Genomic DNA, 23,002 nt, shown 5'->3' with positions numbered 1-23,002 from the left:
AATCTAAGACGTGGAAGGGAGAATATATTTTGAATCAAGCGGCAAAAAAAGCTATCTGCAATATAAAGTTGCATATTTGTGAAAGGCTGCCTTAGTGGAATCCCTGTTAATGTATCAACATCGCGAAATGAACGACTTCACAGAAATATGAACAATGTTCTAAAGATAAATAAAATTGGACTGGAGACCGCATACGTAAGATGCTCCAGGCTTTTTTTCAAAATTAATAACCAAGGAAATAATTCAATTAAAAAACTTATGGCTTGTTCAAAAGATCCACCGGACTTTTCCAAACGAGTGGAAAATTTCGGTTTTGAAACTTTTAGACAGATTGGTGGTGAGTTAGAAGCTATTATACCAGAAAAAAATGTTATGATTTACAAGTCGTTAGATGAGTTGAGCGAAGAAGTAATTTGTAATATCAGAAACGCTATCTCATCATCACTGCAAACAAGTGATGATATTCAAGATGAACACACATACGCCAAAAACAAAGGTAGAGATAATAATATGGCAATGGCCATTGCTGATTCAGCTATTATTTTTTATGAATTATATAAAGGTTTGGAACACATTGGAGGAACGCGTTTACTTTTGAAAACTAATCTTGCACATCTAATTGGTCTTGAATATGGAAATACCTTTAATGCACTAAGAAACATGCGCTCACATTTTGCCACTGCGGCAACTACAGATGGTACAAAGGCGGTACTCACAGGACATCTTCAATTTTTTGGACTTGAAGAGGTGGAGGTTCCAGGTGATGGGAACTGCTTCTTTACCGCTGTTGCATTTCACCTTTCAACTGTATTGAACAAAGGAGCTTACAAAGTAATCGCTGATCATCTTAGGGACATTGGTTTGTTACCGACAATGTCTGTGCAAGAATTATCGACAAGATTGAGGAATCTAATCGTCCAAGAATGGAGAGGTGATTTCGCTTCTGATTATGCGAGTTTTTTGCCAGATAATGTGGACTACTTATCTGAAGTCGAACATTACGAAAGGCCTGGTTTTTTTGGAGGTAATCTCGGTGATCTTATGCCAATGGCAATGGCAAATGTATTGGGAATTCCACTCGGAATAATAACATCGGAACCCAGCACTCCTATAATTAACGTATGTCCACGTGGGTTTGTCATGACCGCAACACCAATTTTCTTGGCATATACGTCGTCAGGACCAGGTCACTATAACGCAGTTTCGCCCATAGTACCTTTGCATCCTTCAGGTATTGTTGTTTCCCAGTATGTGCATGTGAATACGCGGAATGTGAACTTGCTATTAATCGGGTAGGGTCACATCTAATTGTAATAATAATAATCATTATCTACCAATTAATTTACTGCAATTCATTTTATCATACCCATATTAACAGTTACTATATTACTACATTATTAATATAATTACCGTTTTAGGCACTGTCGACACAACAGAGTCGCGTAATGTAGTGGACTGTAAAGAAAATTTTAAATCATCAACACCTGGACGTAAAGGTATGTAGAATTTCTGTGGCTTGTCCGATAATACTCAATAAGCCAAAAATCGATGAGATTTCAGCGGCATTCCGGCACGGCGGTGGGCGTTAAATCTTGTTCGTATTTTTTGTAAAATTTCGTAAGTCATGAAGTGTGCCCGACGTTCGCCGATATTGCATTTGGGATTCTTTTGATATATCATCGGAAAAGACTTTTGAACTGTCTGTATAAGAAATGACAAGTATCCTGGGAAATTTCTCTTTCTTTTTCTTTCCTGTTAAAGAAATATATCATGGGAAATCCCATTGTCCCCTTATAGCGCGCTAATATTTAGTACAACAGAAGCTTAATAGAAAACGGTTCTCCACTAGACGATTTTTATGACTATTGTCTAAAAAATTCGCAACAAACATGCGCAGTAAGAAATAAATGATAGTAAAAAAACTCTCAAGGGCTCGACATTGCGCACATTGCTGCTAAAGATAGAGTAATGAATAGGGACAATTCCTTGTAACAGAATTAAGTGCTTCATGATTTGTAATGTATTTGTAAACAATGCATGCACATAAATCAGTATGCATTAACCTTGTTTCAAGTCGCAGCCATTTTATTGTTAAGTTCTAAATTTACTGAAAAACAGTATTAGAAAGCAAGATACTCCGGCTTCAGCGCGCCGGCTAGAGCGCCTGACTGGCTGACAACAAGTCAGTGCAGTTTCAAGTAGTCCTTTTCGGTAATTACGTCACAACTACATGGAAGGGAGGCTAAGGGGCCAAGATATAATATTTTTATATTACATAAGCGATTCCTGGCCCCACAGCGTCGCTTCCATGTAGTTGTGACGTAATTACCAAAAAGGTCTATTGTACGCCCTTGTATAAAAATAGGGAGTTTACGATTTACTACGCGGCCAGCTCGACGACGCGCTGGCAAAACAAAGAAACACATCATGCAAGACAAAAGGGGTGAACAATTTGTAATCTCATCAGCTTTGATCAACAGCATTGCTATTCTCGGGGCGCGCTCAAACGAGTAATTTTCACGTGAAACGTCATAAGGAGTTTACTGAGTTTGAAAACGATGAATCTAAATTGCTTTTAACAGGTTGTAGGTGTGGACAAACGACACAAGCGCAGAAAAATAGAAAAGCAAAGCCGTTAAAGAAATATAAAAGTTATAAGCGATGCAACTGCATGATTAAATTTAAATCTTGTTGCGACAGATGCAAGTGCGTTGGTAAATGTGGTGGATGTACTTGCAAGACAAGAGTCGTCAAAGTTAGAAGGAAAACCAAATCTTCGCCTCGTGTTAAGCACATTTTACAGACGCAAAAAAATATATTACCTAGTGGATCTACACCTGAAGAAAATACTACAAATTTCTTGGAAGTCTGTGTTTTGTGTTCTATTATCAACTTTTTTCGATCTGGTTATTTCACATTATGGGATGCTGAAACGGTTTACAGTTTATACATTGGTGTCATAGAAGGCTTATTTAACTTAAATATTGTTTTACCACTGAGAAAATGGCAAAAAGAGTTCATCTGGAAAAAGGTTTTAAAACTCAAAAAGGACTTTGAAATTTGACGGTTTTGAGATTTGCGCCGTATAAAAGTAAGCATTTAAAAATAAGAATAGGTTAAATTGGTCTTAATTTTGAGTGGAAATTGATACACGCCAGGGACAGTTGAAAAGAATTCATCAACTATTGGCCGTCCGGCAGAAATTAGCCATTTCCCAATCGAGCAGGGGATTGGGTCTAGTCGCGAACCGCAAAGCATCTATGGACTGTTTGGAGGAACAGGAAATATAAGTCTGAAATCATTTGTCCCTCCAAACAGTCCATGGATGCTTTGCGGTTCCCGACTAAACACAGTACCCTGCTCGATTGGGAAATGGCTAATTGAACCTACGCCTTTTCGATGTTTGTGAAATGCTCTGACCACCAAGCCAAAGGCCTTGTTTATACACGGTAAAGAACAAATTTGCGTGTAAACAGGCGAAAATGAACGAATTTCAGACCTAAATTCGTCCGGTAACGTTTAAACAAGGCTTAAGATCAAGTTGACATAATGTGTCATTTCCACTAATGGGCTTAGCATATAGTTTATATTCACATTAATTAATTTATTTATGTCCCACAATGTTGATGTTAAAACTCAAGTACTTTATTGATTATTGTTTTTTATATCAAGACATATGCTAACATTGACATATTGTTAAGATTGCATGAAGCAACTTATAATGAAGTATGTAATATCTCGTCGCTATTTGCGTTCAGCATTTAACACTCTAATTATGTTCGCCCATATATGCCAACCAAATTTCAACACAAAAACATATTAAATAATGTTTAACAACTTTGCCAGATCACGTAGTCCACAAGTACTACAGCAACACCATGCAGTTAACACTCCGGCTCCATCGATGTAATTAACCTTATTTACCATTTCGTGTACGTTTATCTAAAAATATGGTTTGGGTCAGTATTCTCAATTTGTGAGTTGTGATAAATGTGAGGAGTAAATTAGAACGTGCATATAATATACCTTTGAGTCCACTGTGCAATTTATCGAACAAACCATCTGCCATTCTCCGTTTTCTTTTACCACCTTTGCTGTCTTTGCTTTTAAGGTTTTGAACGTCATTTTCAACTGTTTTTTGTGTATTTGCCAAGGCACCCTTGTCAAAGATGGTTTGTACATTTGTCAAGACACTGTCGTTGTCAAGAATGGTTTGTGTATTTGTCAAAACACTGTCGTTGTCAAGAATGGTTTCTACATTTGTCAAGACACTGTCGTTGTCAAGAATGGTTTCTACATTTGTCAAAACACTGTCGTTGTCAAGAATGGTTTGTGTATTTGGCAAGACACTGTCGTTGTCAAGAATAGTTTCTGCATTTGTCAAAACACTGTCGTTGTCAAAAATAGTTTCTACATTTGTCAAGACACTGTCGTTGTCAAGAATGGTTTGTGTATTTGTCAAAACACTGTCGTTGTCAAGAATAGTTTCTACATTTGTCAAGACACTGTCGTTGTCAAGAATGGTTTGTGTATTTGTCAAAACACTGTCGTTGTCAAGAATAGTTTCTACATTTGTCAAAACACTGTCGTTGTCAAGAATGGTTTGTGCATTTGGCAAGACACTGTCGTTGTCAAGAATGGTTTCTACATTTGTCAAGACACTGTCGTTGTCAAGAATGGTTTGTGTATTTGGCAAGACACTGTCGTTGTCAAGAATGGTTTCTACATTTGTCAAAACACTGTCGTTGTCAAGAATGGTTTGCACTTTTGTCCCACTTTTATCATTCCTCTTCCCAAGTTCTGTGAATAAAATACAAAAGTTAAATTAAAAGCGTATACTGAACAATAGGCAGGTCTCCTAAAAAGTACTCAGTCAGTAAAACTATTACGTTCAAATAAATTTAATCAAATAAAGGAGATGCTATATATATAACCGAAAATAGTAGCTACGTAATATTAATTACTCGGGCTACTGTGGTCTAGGTCTAGCCGAGCTAGGTTTCGCGATTATTATTTTTTTTTCGTGTCGCAGGCTTAGTCATCCGCGCGGACAGTCGCGTACTTACAGTGTATCAATATAGCTCAGTTTCAGTGCAGTGTATTTACCGGCTACACAGCCCGAGTTAACGCCTACCGGGCGTCTTGTTAATTAATTAAACGCCTGTTCAACAGTTCTACAGGCAAATGTCATCGTATTAATTAATTAATTGACGCCTTTTGTATTCTTACTTTCATCCAAAACAGAGAGGTCATTTGGATCAAACCAGATCCTCTGTATATGTGCCGCGTTACATTGCTTGGGCCTCCGTCGGAATCGTACTTGCACCCCAACGCAACCAATATCTCTCGATTTTATGAAACGACGAACTGAATTTTCAGTTACTGATGACAATAACTGATCGCCAGTTACTGACGCTTTTTTTCTCAGGAACTCCACCACATCTTTAACGTGGAACACCACCGACTTTCCGCATGTGCATTTTGAAGGATTATGGTCATTATCAATAAAACGCATCACCTTTGCAAATTTAAGGAAATTATATCAGATTATTTCAATTATGGTTGTTATAGACCATAGTCAAAGTGACTGAACAATATCAACAGAGTGGGCCAAAATGATAGTTTTAAGTAGGTTTATAACACATCGAAAATCAAGTGGGCATATAATTATCATATTTGTATACTTCACGCAAGGATACAGGGGCCGGTTGTTCAAAAGCCGGTTAACGCTAACCCAGGGTTATAGTGTTTATTTGCATAATTTAGGCTACTAAAACCAGATTAATGCTTTGCCGGTATATTCTGGCTTTCCGACCATGAGTAAGAGGCTGGCGAAACATTCTGGTCTTAACAACCTTATTTTAAATGACTGTATATTATCTAGTTTATTTTTATTTTTTCTTGGTAACGCTCATAGTTTCTACTATGGATTTATATGGCTTAAAATGTAAGCGCGCGTGTGAAATTAAAATAATATGCAACTAAAAAGTAAAAGAAGCAAGAAAACATACGTAATTTGGATCCTCTTTGGCCGCTAAAGGGAGCAAGTGATCATGTAGAAGTTTATGAATTACATTTGCATTATTCTGACACTTCTCATTCGATGTGGGCTGCTGTTCTGATTCTCTTAATGTGTAGCCTGGCAAAATAACTTCTTTCATTGTCTCCCATACCAAGACATAATCGTCAGCTAGATCAACTTTTTCCAAAATCTGCATAGAAATAATGATATATAATAGCGAACTTAAACAAAGCTTAACCTACTACAGGAACATAAAGAACAATTGAGAATTTGAGAATTTCAACAAACAGGACAAGGGTATAACTAGAAAAGCTTATAATACCAGACTATATATAATAGAAAAAATAAATCCGGAAATTATAGTAACTAAAATATTAGACGTCGTTGTAGCTCTGTTTTCCAACGGCAAAATACAGATTATCACGTCTTTTATACGTACAGTATATGAAATTTAGGCAACTGCTATTTTAAACTGGATCCTATAGAACGTTTTCAATCAAACCCTGCGTTTACGGCTGTATTATTCAGTTTCATACGATAGATACTGGAGATAAAATAAACATGCACATACATAGTCCGCATTTTCACTGACATGCATACACTGACACTGTGACAGTCTAATTTATGAGGCTATATTTAATCCGTACATATTTCAGTATTACATACTACATACTATATTTACCTTTTTGGCAGAGAAAAGCAGAAGTCCCATCATAAGTTTGACTCTATCATCAATTTGCATGCCCTTTTTTTCTATTTCTTCCTCTAGCTCTTCCAAAATAGTGAAGTAAGTGTCGTTTTCTGTGCATTCTTCGAGATTGTTATGCATACAGGTAGTGACAACGCAAATGCTTTTGTGCGCTTCATTCATAGCTGCTTTAACATTCATCTCAGCTAAGACTTTATCCTTTCCAGTTAGCCTTGGCGAAAGTGCTTTAAATTCAATTCGCAACCACCGAGAATTAATCCTATATGAATGATAGCTATACGTTTAGATCAGTCATGTACGTAAAATTTTAGCGTTAACTTCGTGGTTAATTTCAAGTACTTCAAAAATAATAGTAAAACCCACCTTATAGTGAAACCCACCTAACTGACATATAATGAAGAATCTTATAACTATTTTGGCATTAACCCGAAGGATCGTGTATACTCTCACATATACGCAGTATTATAGTGATTATACTGTATGAACACACATACTTTTTTTCCGATGTGTCAAGGTTCGTGGAGACCACGGGAACAGTATGCGGCTGCAAGGTGTTCTTCATTGTGGAACTTCCACACTACAGAGTGCATGTATAATAAGTAGACAAGTTAATTAAAGACGGCTTGCAAAAGCCTGGTTTCAGTATGATCGTTACGATCGCTGTATAAATATGTTCACTGGGACGGCTAAAAGTAAAAATTTTCTATATAATCGTATAACAATCGTGATCGCTGCGATAAAAAACTGGGCTGGACTTCGATTTCACAAGACTTCGTGCGGAGTGTAAAGGGCTACTGTGAGTGTAGGGTGATGTGAGTATGAATAATAAAGTTGCTGTTTTGCTATTTTGGGTGGGTCAATATGATTACCAGACAATTACATACAAACATGCGTGAAATTGCAAACCTATACCAAGTTACTATAAGACTGTAATTTTTTGCATCTTTTCATTATCGTTTTAAGACGCTTAATTAATTGTTCACGCGGTCCGAGTTAAAGTTTTTTCAATATATTAAATTAGATTTAATTTCTGCTGCAAATTGATTGCTACTGCTTTTGCATTGTTTGCTGTCATTTCTGCGCAAAACCAAAAACAGTCAAAAGCGTTATACGTGTGCACGGTCTAATTGTCATCCAATCAATTTCCAACACGTACGCTGATTGGCTGCTCGAAACACAATTTCATTTTCAATCCTGGAGCTTTGGTAATGGTTATGCGTAACGCATAAATATGTGGTCAATATAATACTTACGCCATTAAAAGAATTGACTGAAACATTTTTTAGGACCTTCATATCGGACGCATCATCCCAACCAAATGGAATAGTTGTGTTGCTTTGTCGATTTTCTATATATCTGCTGCTGGATTCTGAAAAAAATAAAGCTTGTTAACAAGTTCAATATACTTACTTGGTCACAAAAGTTTGTTAGTAGTACGATAACAAATTTATATATAAAGCGAACTGAATACAACCTTGGCAATGATGCATCATAAACGTTTTGTATTATAAGCTACTTTAAGCCACGCAACCTAACTCACGGATTACAGGCATATTTACCCTTGAAAAACCTGATAAGATTGTTAACTTAGGTCTAACCCCTGTAGAGTTTTTAAAGATCTTGGCTTGCGATATTGAGTTATATTTTGCTTACATGGCTTAATTGTTTTGTCTACGTTCATAGCAATTAGTTATTATAGCTGCTAAAGCCCCGTTTACACTACAGTCTATTTATCGGCACGGCACGGCTAAAATGGGCACGCGTACCTTTAAATCGGGTGTAGTGTAAACGGGGCTTAAAGCCTATAACATATGGTGTTTAGGAGTCTATACTGAGGTGCATATATTTTATTAATTCTTTGTTAATTTCAAGAAATTTGAGATGCTCGATCATGTTTCAACGTTCGGCACGGCAATTTTCATTCGGTTTGGCTATAGTGTATAACACAGGAATTTAGGGAGTAGTTCATCAAAAGGCAAATAGTGATCATTATCTCAAATAATGATCAAACCCGAAAAACTGAAGTCACATGAAGCACTATAAGAACAAAATAAACGCACTTTATTTAATTATTTTGTAAGCAGACAAACATTTTAAGTTTAAAAAAAATTTGGGTGAATCGTTAACTTGAAATAGATGCAACATTTGGAATAATCGTCACAACTCAAGGTCCATGCAAGATTGTATCTAAAGTATAGCATGCATTTATTTGGCCATATGAGTAAAACCACTAACCACACGTAAATTTTCGTATGCCAAATATACTCATTACAGCTTTCAAGGCGGTAGTCTTTCCCGATACTGATGGTCCCATGAGCACTGGAATGGCACATCCATCAAATTTTTTTAATATAAGATCATAATTACACGCCATGCTACTGCCAGCATGGGCCAACACAACTTGGGGATAGTTGTTTTGAAACAACGCCTTCTCCGTGACCAAAAGTCGTTTAAATGCTGCTCCATCATCTAAATCTAAACATAATTATAAAACTCTTTACCTTCTAGCGATTGAAACTAATATTAATGCTCAGGTGCAATTAATGATAATTTACTGAGTTTCAAAATCAACGTTCTTCATTGCAAATTTAAATACTTTCGAGTTTTGGAGGAAAATAATTCAGTGTAATTTTTATAAATTATCTTTTTAAAGAAGCTATAGTAATTCTTTAGTACTTATTACTTTTAACGATAACACTATTTATTAAAGTTATACGGAGAAGATAGCTGCGAAGATTATCCATAACTGTCTATTGTATACCGGTAATAAACCCTGATGACTAATTCTTTACTGAATGGATAAAAAAAGAAGGCATATGAAGGTACATGTATTTATTACCACTGCTAATATTTCGTAAATATGGCAAGCTACTTGCTTCCATCGAAACATATGCTCTTTCGTCTTGCGGGATAAGCCTTCCATTCTTGTCGACATGCACATGTGGATTAAAAACCCATACATCATCAGTTTTTTGTTTTCCAACAATCTGTATAAAATATAGCATGAACACTGAGGGCGGCATTTAATGATATTTTTGCTTGTCCCTGCGGCGTTTATTTGAGGGAGGCGTTTATTCGAGTAATTACGGTAATATATATCACCATTTAGCCGCAAAAGGGCGAAACAGCTATCCGCAGATGCTAATAGTGCTGGACACGAGTCATAGTCCATTCGTGGCCTTTGCGCAGCTTCAAAACTGTGAAATGCAGTGCGTTTAGAAAGCATGGGATTCATGCAAACCCACAAATTAACCTTATAAGCTTTCGTGGCTCATGCCACGAAAGCTTAATGCCCTAAAAACAGAAAACGCATTTGCGCAACAATCAACAAATTACTTACCTCTACAGGTTTGAAACTTTTTATTTCCTCACTTGGAGTTTTCATGTACTCCTTGCATAGACTGTATACAAACTGCGGCAGAAACATGTCCTTTGACTGGGCAATCCACAGCGGTGGGAATTTTGCAGTGAGGCAGTTTACTATCGTTGTGTTGTTACCAAGCTGCCGGTTGGTTAAAAAAAATTGCCTAGAAAACAGTCATTAAAAGAACCGAATTATTAATAACCAATAAGTAATATTTATTTCCTAGAAATTGAAAATTCTGGTTTATGGAATTTGCCCGTGATTCTATTCCAAGCAAGTGTAGTGATTCATGCTTCCCCCTGTTTTCACAAAGTACTTGCAGCAGATATTTGTAAAATACTCTATAAAAATCAACATGCACGTAAGCTATTTGTAAACTCAAATGACTAAATAAACATTTATTTTCGAAGACCGATCGAATTTGAAGTCGTATATGAACTTGAAGTCGGATCTTGAAATTTGCCGAGTTTTAGCTTTTGTTAGCGATTTTTGCACATTTGTAGTAGGTAATCATACATTTATATCTATCAATTTTTTAAATTTCTATACTGTATAATTCGGTGATTACAGTGGAATTGCGGTGCCCACGCCAAATTCGGGACCGCATTATATTCTGCCTGTGAGTTTGCTTGTTAGTTCGCATCAACACGGACGTGAATATTCTTGATCGTTAGTTTTCTGACAACTATGATACTATCTAACGGTGAACGCCGGTAAGACGCAGGCTATGGTAATGAGCAATCTTCCCTGCAATCTTTCCTGCAAGCTGATTGGCTGTAGCAGGGGGTGGAATTTTACGATATCTGACCACTGTCCGGAATCCTATATTTTATGAGTCTGACTACGATACGACCGAACGCCGCTTTTTGTAAAAAAATAAATACGTTATTTACCGTTTTGGTTCTTCCGGATAGAAAAATATTTCCCTATTTCCCTGAAAAATATTTTTCTATCCGAACCTCGCAGCCGGTAAATAACATATATATCTTCACGCGACAGTGTAATATGCTATATGTATTATTACAGAGTAAATCTAGATACAGAGTTGGAACTACACGTTGTAAACACTGCCGAAAATTATGTTATTCTGTACCCAGCTTTCTTTAAAGCCGACGATAAAAAATTGATAAACTGCAGGTGCTCGGCAAGTTACGCGAGCAGTTTTATCCAATGGGTTTGCATTGAATGCATCTGGTAACTTGCTGAGCATGCGCACAAAAAACGTGGACGCACTAGTCGTGGTGAGAACTATATTTTTCTCATTTTCTGCGCTCATGCGTAACATTTTTACTCACCACTCGAAGAAAAAATCACCGCCTAATATCCTCTATTATTAATTTAAACATAACAAAAAGCTTGCCAGTCTTCAATTTTTATACTTTTCATGATATTTAAGTGCTGTTTTAATACGCACCGAAACAACAAAATTACGTTTGAGTGGCAGTGTTTATTTTAACAAAATATACATAGCTAGCTGCCGGTTAGGTGGGTGCAGAAAAAAATTAACAACACATCTTACCTTGACGATCTGTCATTATCTGCCGATATAAATGGATCCCTCACTGCTAAATTATACGGATGATGTACCCTATAACACTCCCTTCTCCATCCCCAACATACCCATCGACTTTTACGTCGAAATTTGTTATCTCTTCAAACCCATTTGTACGTTCATATCCAAGAACACCGTTCTTAGATATAAGCTTATTGGGATCTACCTCTTCACAAGCCGCTTCGACTTCATCAACAGGCTCCATTTGGCATTGACATCAACAAGAAACAAGTATTTTATTTTTAGCAAAGCTCAGAGACATGTGCTCATAATCATATACACAGATATGAAACTGAAGCCAAATTGAGTCACATGGTTTTTTGCCTAATGTGCGCGTGCGTAATTTCCTTGGCATGTGTCATGTTGAAATTTAATGAGTAAATCAGTAGAAAAATCGTTTGATGATGTATTTCTTTTGAATTATTCTTCATGAAGTATTAGGATACTAACATAAATGTTTAATTATGTTCAGTGACTGTCTAGTGATGCCTACTGATGTCTTGTTCTGTTTAGTGATGTCTAGTGATGGATTATAATGCCTTGTGATGTCTAGTGATGTTCAGTGATTCCGAGTGATGTTCACTAATGTCTAGTAATGCTTAGTTATGTCTAGTGATGTCCAGTGACGTCTAGTGATGTTTGGTGAGGTCTAGTGATGCATAATTATGTCTAGTGATGTCCAGTGATGCCTGGTGATGTATAATGATGTCTATCGATGCTTAGTGATGTCTATTGATGCTTGGTGATGTCCAGTGATGTATAATGATGTCCAGCGATGTCCAGTGATGTATAATGATGTCTATTGATGCTTAGTGATGTCCAGTGATATACAATGATGTCTATTGATGCTTAGTGATGTCTAGTGATGTATAATGATGTCCAGCGATGTTCAGTGATGTATAATGATGTCTATTGATGCTTAGTGATGTCCAGTGATGTATAGATGTCCAGCGATGTCTAGTGATGTATAATGATGTCTATTGATGCTTAGTGATGTCCAGTGATGTATAATGATGTCTAGTGATGTATAATGATGTCTAGTGATATATGATGATGTCCAGCGATGTCCAGTGATGTATAACGATGTCCAGCGATGTCTAGTGATGTATAATGATGTCTATTGATGCTTGGTGATGTCTAGTGATGTATAAAGATGTCTAGTGATGTATAATGATGTCCAGTGATGTCTAGTGTTGTATAATGATGTCCAGTGATGTATAATGATGTCCAGTGATGTATAATGATGTCCAGCGATGCCTAGTGATGTATAATGATGTCTATTGATGCTTAGTGATGTCCAGTGATGTATAATGATGTCCAGCGATGTCTAGTGATGTATAATGATGTCTAGTGATGTATAATGATGTCCAGTGATGTATAATGATGTCCAGTGATGTATAATGATGTCTATTGATGCTTGGTGATGTCCAGTGATGTATAATGATGTCTAGTGATGTATAATGATGTCTAGTGATGTATAATGATGTCTATTGATGCTTAGTGATGTCCAGTGATGTATAATGATGTCCAGCGATGTCTAGTGATGTATAATGATGTCTATTGATGCTTGGTGATGTCCAGTGATGTATAATGATGTCTAGTGATGTCCAGTGATGTATAATGATGTTTAGTGATGTATAATGATGTCTATTGATGTTGAGTGATGTATAATGATGTTTATTGATGCTTGGTGATGTCTAGTGATGTATAATGATGTCCAGTGATGTCTAGTGATGTATAATGATGTCTAGTGATGTATAGTGATGTCTAGTGATGTATAATGATGTCCAGTGATGTATAATGATGTCCAGCGATGTCTAGTGATGTATAATGGTGTCTATTGATGCTTAGTGATATCCAGTGATGTATAATGATGTCTAGTGATGTATAATGATGTCTAGTGATGTATGATGATGTCCAGCGATGTCCAGTGATGTATAACGATGTCCAGCGATGTCTAGTGATGTATAATGATGTCTATTGATGCTTGGTGATGTCTAGTGATGTATAATGATGTCCAATGATGTATAATGATGTCCAATGATGTCTAGTGATGTATAATGATGTCTAGTGATGTATAGTGATGTCTAGTGATGTATAATGATGTCCAGTGATGTATAATGATGTCCAGTGATGTATAATGATGTCCAGCGATGTCTAGTGATGTATAATGATGTCTATTGATGCTTGGTGATGTCTAGTGATGTATAATGATGTCTAGTGATGTATAATGATGTCTAGTGATGTATAATGATGTCCAGTGATGTATAATGATGTCCAGTGATGTATAATGATGTTCAGTGATGTATAATGATGTCTAGTGATGTATAATGATGTCCAGTGATGTATAACGATGTCCAGCGATTTCTAGTGATGTATAATGATGTCTATTGATGCTTAGTGATGTCCAGTGATGTATAATGATGTCCAGCGATGTCTAGTGATGTATAATGATGTCTATTGATGCTTGGTGATGTCTAGTGATGTATAAAGATGTCTAGTGATGTATAATGATGTCCAGTGATGTCTAGTGATGTATAATGATGTCTAGTGATGTATAGTGATGTCTAGTGATGTATAATGATGTCCAGTGATGTATAATATGTCCAGTGATGTATAATGATGTCCAGTGATGTATAATGATGTCCAGTGATGTATAATGATGTCCAGTGATGTATAATGATGTCTAGTGATGTATAATGATGTCTATTGATGCTTAGTGATGTCCAGTGATGTATAATGATGTCCAGCGATGTCTAGTGATGTATAATGATGTCTAGTGATGTATAATGATGTCCAGTGATGTATAACGATGTCCAGTGATGTATAATGATGTCTAGTGATGTATAATGATGTCCAGCGATGTCCAGTGATGTATAATGATGTCCATTGATGTATAATGATGTCCAGTGATATGCAATGATGTCTAGCAATGCCTAGTTGCGTGTAAGGATGTATATTGATATGTTATGATGGGTATCTATGATGAATTATGGCTATTGATGTATATATGCCAGCTAAAAACAAGTGCGATTTTACTATTGGTGTATACTGGACATAAACTTATTACCATACTTGTGAAGCTTCCACTATATTGCAATGTCGTTCCCTGAACCTGAGTGGAAATGGTTCCTAGAAAGCGATTGCCGAGAATCTTGAGATCCTGGAACGCGATTGCCGAGTATCTTTGGATCCTGGAACGCGATTGCCGAGTATCTTGGGTGCGATGACTGGGTGCGATGAGTGTGTGCGATGGGGGGTGCGATGGGTGTAACCAATGAACTCAATGAACAGTCTGACATATCACGTGGATATATCTAACCTTCAATGAAATACTTTGCGCAGCAGGGTGGCCAGATTAGCCCTTCGTTTTGCCTTCCTATTTTTGTTGCTGGAAAAGTTGGATGAAGGCCAGGGTTGGCTAATTTTCACTTTTTCAGCCATTCTTGTAACCCTGTTCAAAATGTAAGAACTTCACGTTGCAACTACTTTCTAAGCTGCGCTTTGGATAAAAAGGGCCAAGTTGACAATTGCAGTTGTGATAATTGTCTATGAATTTAAAAAAAACCCATTTTGTTACGAATGATGGTCACTAAAGTTGTAAATAACTTGAAATATTCAGTATTTCTCAACTTCATATACGAAATGCGCTTGATATAAAACTAAAATACCTAAATATTTTAGCTCTAGACGCAAAGCTTAGTTAAAAAACTCTAATTAACCTTCGTATTTCGAAAATATGCAATATCATTTCTGGCTACGCAAAAACTTATTTTACACAAAGAGTTTGAATATTAAATTAAATAAATCAGCAATCGCCACGGGAAGTAATATTAGAAAGAATTTGTAATATTAGACTTTGTTTACAAGCCCAACACACTCACAGACGATCAACTTGTTTTGTGGATATCAAAATATGGCTTTGCCAAAAGTTTCAGTTGTGTTCTTGCAGGTAAAGTCGCAAATTACGTATAATCTATAGTAACAGAAGTAACAATTTGAAACAGAACGAATATTCATACAGAAATGAATTTCTGTACAATAGCAAGCGTTCCACTTATGCTCTTTATTTGTCATCTGATCAATGCAAATTTTCATTCTCCTAATTCCCGTTATTTTAAAGCTTATTATTGAAACTTTAATAAAGATTTATTGCTTTTTAATGACGATGCTGTCCTAAGGAAATCCTCATTCTTTTAGGTTATAATCGTAATTCATTTTATCCTCACTGTTTGGTAAGTAAATAATTAAATATTTGTGATAAAAGACCTCACATAATTTGCCCAAGATCATGCCACGAATCGCGTGTTGCTATAATACATCATACTTCTTCCACCAGGAGCAAATATGTTGGATAAATGACGGTAGTGAATTTTGTGAATTGTGGACACAAATACAACGCCTCGTGATTTTTTTTAATAATTCTGACGCCTCGTGATTATTCGGTTATTAATAATTCTGTTATCAGTTAAAATCTTATATTATGATTATATTATAGTACAAAGATGTTCTTACAGATATGATAATGAGGAATGCATGTGAAAATCAGGTTCAAAACATAACTGATTCCGAGAATCTCACAGCGCATTAAGACGTTTTAACGGGAGTAAAAATATACTGCCCGTCCCTGTGAACCTGTTCGCCTAAATTTCTAGTAATTAAAAATTCATTATTGTAATTATGATTGTGATACATCTTCCAATCAAATTTTGAAGTGAATCAAGTACCTTTAATTGTAGATACTCGGTTTGACGTTCCCACTTGAGCATTAAGGAGAAAGATTGAACCTTTATATTACAAGTTTGCGCATAAGAAAAAATATATACCCAATACACTGTCATACAGTAAATGATCAAATTTATCAATTGTTGTATATTTGTGAAAAATGGTTGAATATTTTGCCTTTAGCGAAAGTAATACATTTTTCTGTTATACAGTTTTACTGTGATCAGTGGTTCCAGTACTATAACACAGCATGAAAAATATTTGCCTAGACCAACGCCACGACATTTTAAAACCACAATAGGAAATATATTATTGATATTTAGGGCAAACCAATGCGCTTGGTTACCAGTCTCATATCAGTTTTGCAATTTCCTTGTGCTTGCGTTGGGTGTTGGAGCAGTTGTAGCGTCATCTGACCATGCAATTTCAGAACTGGTGAGTGGTGAGCTACCTTAAATGATGGTCAGGGATCTTAGAAATCACATTTCGTTATTATTTCGTTCATTTACTTGATATATCTGAACGAAGTGGAAGAAAAATGTCTGTACAAATTTCTGCACAAATTCAGACAGCCAAGTATCAGCAGACACTTGTAATATTCGAGTGCACAACTAAACAAATATTCAACGTTCAAAATATGAACACCAGCAGCCTTCAGTGTTAAACGACTTAAAATGAGCACAGTGCAGTCTTTCTATATAGACCAGAGGCTAAGTTGAGTAACACAGAGTTGAGGGTACTTGGGTGTGGCACCTCGCACTCACCTCATTTACCACTCTTATCTGATTTGTATACTGTTCTGAAAACATACAAGAGGGTTGAGGGCCACAACCCGAGCTACTTTTTATTGATTATAACACATCCTTATGACATTTCAACTAATGCTGCGAGTATTTTTCTTCCTAAACAGTTTTTAGTGGGAATGGCATTCGCGTTGTTACATGATATCATTATCATAGCGGTGACTTACGATGGTGACGAGAAAACAGGTAATAAAAGTCTGTTCACCTCTGATGGATGTTTTATAGTTTGTTGTCTTGTAATGTATACGAACAGCAAATCCAGTGAAGCCAATGCAGTACTGCTTTATCAATAACCGACTATACTTCATACGTCAGAAGTGAATTGGATCCAACAAAATTGGATCGTGTGAACAGACCTTGAAATCTTTAAACAGAAGATGGCAGGCAGGCCCGAGCAGGATTATCACAAAACAATTATCCAACAAGATTACACTTTCCCTGAAAATATTACTTTCATAAAAAATCTTTTATATTCCTTTTATAGCATATTCCTGCACCCCGAATAAAGATCGCTTCCGATTCAGTTTTGCGTATCCTTTGCTAAAAGATTATGCTTATATCTAGTTTGCAAGCTCTTTCAACAAGAAATTTGGGAGAAATTCAGGGTCTAGCTCTAACGTGGGTGTAGTTTTGCAAGAAACAACTAAGTTTTCCTTAAAATCATTACTAGAATGTCCATATTAAACTTGCTGCTAAAAGTGAGTCATTTCTTAGCATACTAAGCTTGTTAAATACGTTGTTAGTTTGTATACTAATATACTGTATATTTGTATTTTTCTCCAGCCTGTTTCAATCCTTATAATTCTCTTGAACTATCTCACTCGTGGTGACGGAGGTTTGAGACAAAAAGTTGCACAATACCGTGCCAATAAAGGTAAATATAATTTTGATTATCTTATAACACACTTCTCTATGTTTAGTTTTCAAGAAAAACAACATAGGCTTATATTACGGCTATAAAGATCTCCCCTATTGCACCACCATCTTTAGGTTCAAAATATAGCTACCACATTTTATCTTATCTCGTATATTTATAGGTTCTGGAAGCCAACCGCCAAATGACCCTCTTCCACCTCAAAATGAGCAACCAGCACCGCCACCGTATGGTGGTCAACCGTACTAGAAAGAATTACACATTTTCTGTATGGACGAGTTGTAGTACATACCGCTTTTTGATGTTATATTTTGTTTAGTATTTATTACAATTTTGATGATAAAGTTGTTGTTCACGGAAACAGGAATGTCAACTGATCTAGGTCCTAGGAGCTAATGATAGCTATGTCAGTCACAAAGTATGTATACTATCTTAGTTTCAAATAGTTTGCTGAAATAAATTCAATTGATAATCATGTTAGTTGTCTATTGATTTACATATGCCAAAAGTCAAAGAAAAAGATAATAATTTGGATACTAGTGCTGGAACGACGTATCCAAGGAAATTCTCCACTTACAGCAAAGCTACATAAAATGCGATTCAAATTACTTTGCGCCCTTCCTCCGTTTGATTGGTCCATTTTACTAGCGCGCGCACGTGTCTCAATTTCCTCCAATCTGATTGGTCGAGCGCGATGCGCTTGAGGATAAGGTCAAAGAGATAAGGTCACAGAAGGATTCCATTTTCTGTTTGATCGCTGGTATTTTGGAGTACGTATTAATAAACAAATAATTGAATTTATTGTTAAAGAAGACTTAGTCATTGAGGTGAAGAGATGTCAATCCAAAATGCGGATCCTCTTAACGAAGAAAGGAGGGTGATTGGTAAGGGATTATGTAAATTTGAATACACACAAGGAGTCTTGCGAACGCTGAGACTGTCTTCACCAGACACGCGATTCAAATTATAAAACAATTTTGATTCAAAGTGTAAATTTCGTTATTTAAGTGGGTTGGTTATTATAAAGGGGTTATCGCGGGTCCAATTAAGTCTTAATTAATTAATGTTTGCATTAGTTTAACGCGAATATTCAAAACATTATGTCAAAGCTTGTTTGACGCACGACAAGCGCTGTTTGTAGTTTTTGGCAAAGAATGCGATTTTTATTGCGCCAGATTTCGCTATTTTCACAAGGCTTACTTCACTATAACGAGTTTTTTTAATGCTAAAAAAAGTGTAAGATAACTAAGCCCATTATAAAATTGTTTACGGGAGAAAAAATATATAGAAAATACCAAGGCTTTGTTTGAGATATCAATGTCTAAGGCAAATTTTCAGTTACGCACACTCTGAGGATAATATTTCTTCCTAACACTTGCTGTGAAACGTTTCAGCAAACAATATAAGCATCAGTATTAAATAAAGACGTCAGGGTCAAGTGCTTTAAGGAAAATACACTTCATTGTATTAAGCGTATAAACAGTAATGAATATTTTTTACATCGCACGTGTGACGTTTGTGCCATGACGCGCGCACTTGGCCTGTTTTAATATCTGTTGTTGCTAGGATTATTATGAAAAGAATATCTTCACAAGATATTAAAATACAAGGAATTTATAACAATGACATGTAGTGCTAATTTATTGTGGTTACAACGGCAAGGAAATTGGATAGAATGGTTTTGTGACAATGTGCACACACCCTTCCTTTTATGAATAAAACATCTGGATTAGCCATAAAAGTATATTTTTAAATCAACCATCCTTTAGAATTTATCAGTTTCAAGTATTCAAGTAATAATCAGAAGCAACCCAAAAAATTGGCGGGCCAAGTGTGTACCCAGAACTGTTAGTCAAATACCTCAAGATTGGGAAAGTCTTTTTAGTATATGTTCAAATGTATAAATGTTTAAATATTACTCTATTTCAGATAATTTAATAGCAAGCAGTCAGAGTCTTATGGGAAACAATGAGCCACTTCAACAGTATCCACCTTCATCGGAATACCCAATGGAACCAGCAAAAACAAAGATTATGATAAAATCAAGGCGGGGCAGAACATCCTACACCCAAACTCAACTTTCTGAACTGGAAGCTGCCTTCTCTAATACACATTACCCTGATTTTCAAACAAGAAAAGACTTGTCAAATCACCTAAAAATTCCTGATGATAGAATACAAGTTAGCTTTGTATACTTTTCTTGTTTAGGGAGTGAAACAACTTGCATAGTATAGGTTTTCAATGTTCTAATTTTCATATACTGTTCAATAGGTTTGGTTCCAGAATCGAAGAGCCAAATTTAGAAAGAACCAACGTCAAGTAATAAACACTTACCAAGGAACTGCTACTGCACAAAATACACCAACAATGATGTTGGTTCATAGCAACCAAGGACAAAATTCAAGACAACCAGTGGTGGATAATGCCATGAGACGACCATCACCAATACAACATACAACTTCCACAATAAAGGAGGAGGGAACAGGTTTGTTTTGTCCATTACTTGGCGGTAATCATCCGCTAACACACAAAATAGTCTGAAAATACTTTGGCATTGGACCCAGGTTATCAAATATTTCGAGTTAGAAGACATGATACATTATTCATTTTTCACTGGGTGGCAAAGTAGAAGGTCTTTAATACTTCATTTTGGCAAAAGGATGAAGGCTTCAATGATGACTACAACTGCAATAAAATTCTCTAACATTTTTCTTATTTTATTTTATGTGTTCATTTTATAGAATTCAATGGTACATGCACCTCATCGAATTCTATGTGCACATCTGCATCAGGAAATAAGGCACAAAACCAAATCACCAAACAGGAAGAACTGGTGAATATTTACGAGAAGTTAACAACACCTCATACAACACAAGAGCTTATTTCTGACAACCAGAAGACCGCACCTTCGTTGTATTCATTAAGTGCTACTATTTCATCATCGGGTCAATATATCATACTAGGAGGAGATAACATAGGTCCAACTGCACATTCAAATTTCCAACCACATGTTCCATCTACCAACACCTCAGGGAAATACTAGATTTGTATACTGATATAAAGTACTCTCTGAATGGGAGAATATTTTCGCTGTTAAATATTTTGAGTTATAACACATGCACTTTTTTAAGCCAGTCATCATTTATTCAGGTAAACATAGTGATGGGCATCAGAAATTAGTAAATATTTATATTAAATTTGTGAACTTATATGAAATTATCTATGTTGAGGTAATTGGCCTTGGTCAGTTATAGCAGGTCAAAATAGTTTTCAAACAACAAAAAGCCCTATAAATTAGCCTTTCTCACGATGACGAATGTCCCGGCATTTTTGGGGTACTTTTTTTTAAATTGTGAGACCTTGTCAGGGCAGCTGTCTTTAATTTTAGGCTTAATTTATTGTTCAAATGGTCTATAGACTCTTAGAAAATTCTTCTTACATTGCTATTATTGTTTAAACACATTAAAAAAAATTATAAATTGAAAGTACCCCAAAAATGGCAGATATTCGTCATCGTGAGAAAGGCTAATTTTATTGGTTGAATTTCAAATTCACAACCACTGACTGTTGTTATGTTGAGTCCTGTGGATACAAAAACTTTAATTCAACTGTAAATATTGTTTATATTATTAATGCTATACTTGTTCTCTTGGGTTTTGTTCTGTAATATAAATTAAGCAATTTCATCGAAAAAAATTGTTTAACTATGAAATATTATACACAACAGGTCAAGCACCTATCAAAATTAACCAGTTGTCTTTCCTAAGTATTTCTCAGCATATATCTCCTCTAATTTACGTAATCTTTCTGATAGCTTTGGGTGTGCCCAATCTTTCAAATCATTTCCTTCAACAGAGTACAACATTCTTCCATCCGACCCATTCATCCCTCTTAATGTTTCATTTACTTTCATTTTTTTTAAGGTTGCACTTATTCCACCTTTTATGTAATTTACACCAAGCATTGCAGCCTGTTCATCAGCCGCAAATTCGCGGTTGTGATGCAAGCTTATATTTTGATGTCTGAATATCCAATAACTTGAAAGCCAAAGAAAGCATTGTACAGCAATTTTAAGTAAAACATTTGGAGGTAGATTTACTGATACAATCGGCACGGCTCTGTAGGTAAAGTACAACCACCAGGCTGGTAAAAAGCAGTTTGTGGTAAAGTCCAAATTTTTTAAATGACTCAATTCATGAGCTAAGATAAATTTTAATTCTTCTTCATTAAACAGCAGCGCATTACTTAACTTTTCACCGGCTTTAGTGTGCAAATTAATTTTCTTGCCTTTAAATGCCAGACCTGACTCAGAAATCTCTTGAAGGTCTGTGTATAAAAAAAGTCGGGAAATCCCAATTGCAGCTCCTCCAGGCAATAATGTTGAACCAACTGAAATGCTACTAGAGCCGTTATTTATGAAGAGTTTTACCTTATCAGGATGGGATATATTCATCTTCTCAGCGACCTCCACAAAAGCTTGTTGAATATGACAAGGTACATCAGCATTTGGTAAACTTTGTTGATTTATAACTAGACTTGGAAATACGTTTGGCACAGAATGTAAAAGTACAATACAAGCAGATGTTGCACCGACAATCCCATGAACTAATTTTGACCAAGACATGAACCTTTCGATCTAAAGTCAACAATCATGTACTTTTATGAAGAGAATTTAATTTTTCACGCCGGTTTCTTTGATCATATATATGCAAACGAACTATTTATGATTTTGAGAGTGTACTATACTTTTTCAATGGTGTCCGGCCACCGCCATTTTGAATTTGGCCGCCGAGATTGGGGACGATATAAACGAACCATATCCGTTCTGGTACCGTATGTTAACACTATTTGTTAACACATAACCATTCAGCGATGGGTTTATATAGTAAACAATATCACATATCTCAAAGGAAACTAATGCCGTCAGCAGATATTGAAAGAAATCCTGGTTCT

At 35.9% G+C, this 23,002-nt stretch overlaps 5 protein-coding genes across 5 annotated transcripts; 3 read left to right on the top strand and 2 right to left on the bottom strand.

Annotated features, from left to right (window-relative positions):
• The first annotated feature begins 97 nt into the window (after positions 1–97).
• Positions 98–4,274, top strand: LOC114518306. Its single transcript, XM_028538280.1, has 4 exons — positions 98–1,231; positions 1,419–1,496; positions 2,583–3,091; positions 4,155–4,274. The coding sequence occupies exons 1-3, from the start codon at positions 148–150 to the stop codon at positions 3,062–3,064; spliced, it is 1,644 nt and encodes a 547-aa protein (XP_028394081.1). The 5' UTR covers positions 98–147; the 3' UTR covers positions 3,065–3,091; positions 4,155–4,274.
• On the bottom strand, positions 3,621–11,633 carry LOC114518305. Its single transcript, XM_028538279.1, has 10 exons — positions 10,072–11,633; positions 9,571–9,718; positions 8,967–9,206; positions 7,985–8,100; positions 7,226–7,308; positions 6,705–6,990; positions 6,012–6,212; positions 5,230–5,518; positions 4,027–4,800; positions 3,621–3,942 (listed from the first exon to the last, which is right to left on the bottom strand). Exons 1-10 carry the CDS (start codon positions 10,156–10,158, stop codon positions 3,917–3,919), a joined length of 2,250 nt encoding a protein of 749 aa, XP_028394080.1. The 5' UTR covers positions 10,159–11,633; the 3' UTR covers positions 3,621–3,916.
• Positions 11,634–15,509: 3,876 nt separating this feature from the next.
• Positions 15,510–18,505, top strand: LOC114518313 (type-1 angiotensin II receptor-associated protein-like). The gene is made up of 8 exons (XM_028538288.1): positions 15,510–15,599; positions 15,848–15,882; positions 16,696–16,807; positions 17,283–17,361; positions 17,660–17,705; positions 17,846–17,873; positions 17,959–18,049; positions 18,213–18,505. The coding sequence occupies exons 1-8, from the start codon at positions 15,564–15,566 to the stop codon at positions 18,296–18,298; spliced, it is 513 nt and encodes a 170-aa protein (XP_028394089.1). The 5' UTR covers positions 15,510–15,563; the 3' UTR covers positions 18,299–18,505.
• A 289-nt stretch (positions 18,506–18,794) lies between these two features.
• On the top strand, positions 18,795–21,401 carry LOC114518443 (paired mesoderm homeobox protein 1-like). The gene is made up of 4 exons (XM_028538431.1): positions 18,795–18,933; positions 19,979–20,229; positions 20,321–20,534; positions 20,791–21,401. Exons 1-4 carry the CDS (start codon positions 18,885–18,887, stop codon positions 21,090–21,092), a joined length of 816 nt encoding a protein of 271 aa, XP_028394232.1. The 5' UTR covers positions 18,795–18,884; the 3' UTR covers positions 21,093–21,401.
• A 14-nt stretch (positions 21,402–21,415) lies between these two features.
• LOC114518441 lies at positions 21,416–22,823 on the bottom strand. Its single transcript, XM_028538430.1, has one exon. It carries the CDS (start codon positions 22,671–22,673, stop codon positions 21,795–21,797), a length of 879 nt encoding a protein of 292 aa, XP_028394231.1. The 5' UTR covers positions 22,674–22,823; the 3' UTR covers positions 21,416–21,794.
• Positions 22,824–23,002: the final 179 nt, after the last annotated feature.

Source organism: Dendronephthya gigantea, unplaced genomic scaffold, assembly GCF_004324835.1.
Source record: "Dendronephthya gigantea isolate DGI-Jeju-01 unplaced genomic scaffold, DenGig_1.0 000010F, whole genome shotgun sequence".
Taxonomy (NCBI): Eukaryota; Metazoa; Cnidaria; class Anthozoa; order Malacalcyonacea; family Nephtheidae; genus Dendronephthya; species Dendronephthya gigantea.
This window is presented reverse-complemented; position numbering and strand designations above follow the sequence as displayed.

What these genes read in the sequence shown, in the direction of transcription:
- LOC114518306 (XM_028538280.1), top strand. Translation starts at nt 148, where the DNA reads ATGAACAATGTTCTAAAGATAAATAAAATTGGACTGGAGACCGCATAC. An exon ending in AGTACCTTTGCATCCTTCAG is followed by an intron (nt 1,232 to 1,418) that starts GTATTGTTGTTT and finishes TTACCGTTTTAG; the next exon opens with GCACTGTCGACACAACAGAG. An exon ending in ATCAACACCTGGACGTAAAG is followed by an intron (nt 1,497 to 2,582) that starts GTATGTAGAATT and finishes TGCTTTTAACAG; the next exon opens with GTTGTAGGTGTGGACAAACG.
- LOC114518305 (XM_028538279.1), bottom strand. Translation starts at nt 10,158, where the DNA reads ATGTTTCTGCCGCAGTTTGTATACAGTCTATGCAAGGAGTACATGAAA. An exon ending in TGCTTTTCTCTGCCAAAAAG is followed by an intron (nt 6,213 to 6,704) that starts GTAAATATAGTA and finishes ATTTCTATGCAG; the next exon opens with ATTTTGGAAAAAGTTGATCT. An exon ending in CCTCTCTGTTTTGGATGAAA is followed by an intron (nt 4,801 to 5,229) that starts GTAAGAATACAA and finishes TTTTATTCACAG; the next exon opens with AACTTGGGAAGAGGAATGAT.
- LOC114518313 (XM_028538288.1), top strand. Translation starts at nt 15,564, where the DNA reads ATGGCTTTGCCAAAAGTTTCAGTTGTGTTCTTGCAG. An exon ending in CATTTTATCCTCACTGTTTG is followed by an intron (nt 15,883 to 16,695) that starts GTAAGTAAATAA and finishes ATTGATATTTAG; the next exon opens with GGCAAACCAATGCGCTTGGT. An exon ending in TATTAAACTTGCTGCTAAAA is followed by an intron (nt 17,874 to 17,958) that starts GTGAGTCATTTC and finishes ATTTTTCTCCAG; the next exon opens with CCTGTTTCAATCCTTATAAT.
- LOC114518443 (XM_028538431.1), top strand. Translation starts at nt 18,885, where the DNA reads ATGTCAATCCAAAATGCGGATCCTCTTAACGAAGAAAGGAGGGTGATT. An exon ending in CGAAGAAAGGAGGGTGATTG is followed by an intron (nt 18,934 to 19,978) that starts GTAAGGGATTAT and finishes ACTCTATTTCAG; the next exon opens with ATAATTTAATAGCAAGCAGT. An exon ending in AATAAAGGAGGAGGGAACAG is followed by an intron (nt 20,535 to 20,790) that starts GTTTGTTTTGTC and finishes TTCATTTTATAG; the next exon opens with AATTCAATGGTACATGCACC.
- LOC114518441 (XM_028538430.1), bottom strand. Translation starts at nt 22,673, where the DNA reads ATGTCTTGGTCAAAATTAGTTCATGGGATTGTCGGTGCAACATCTGCT.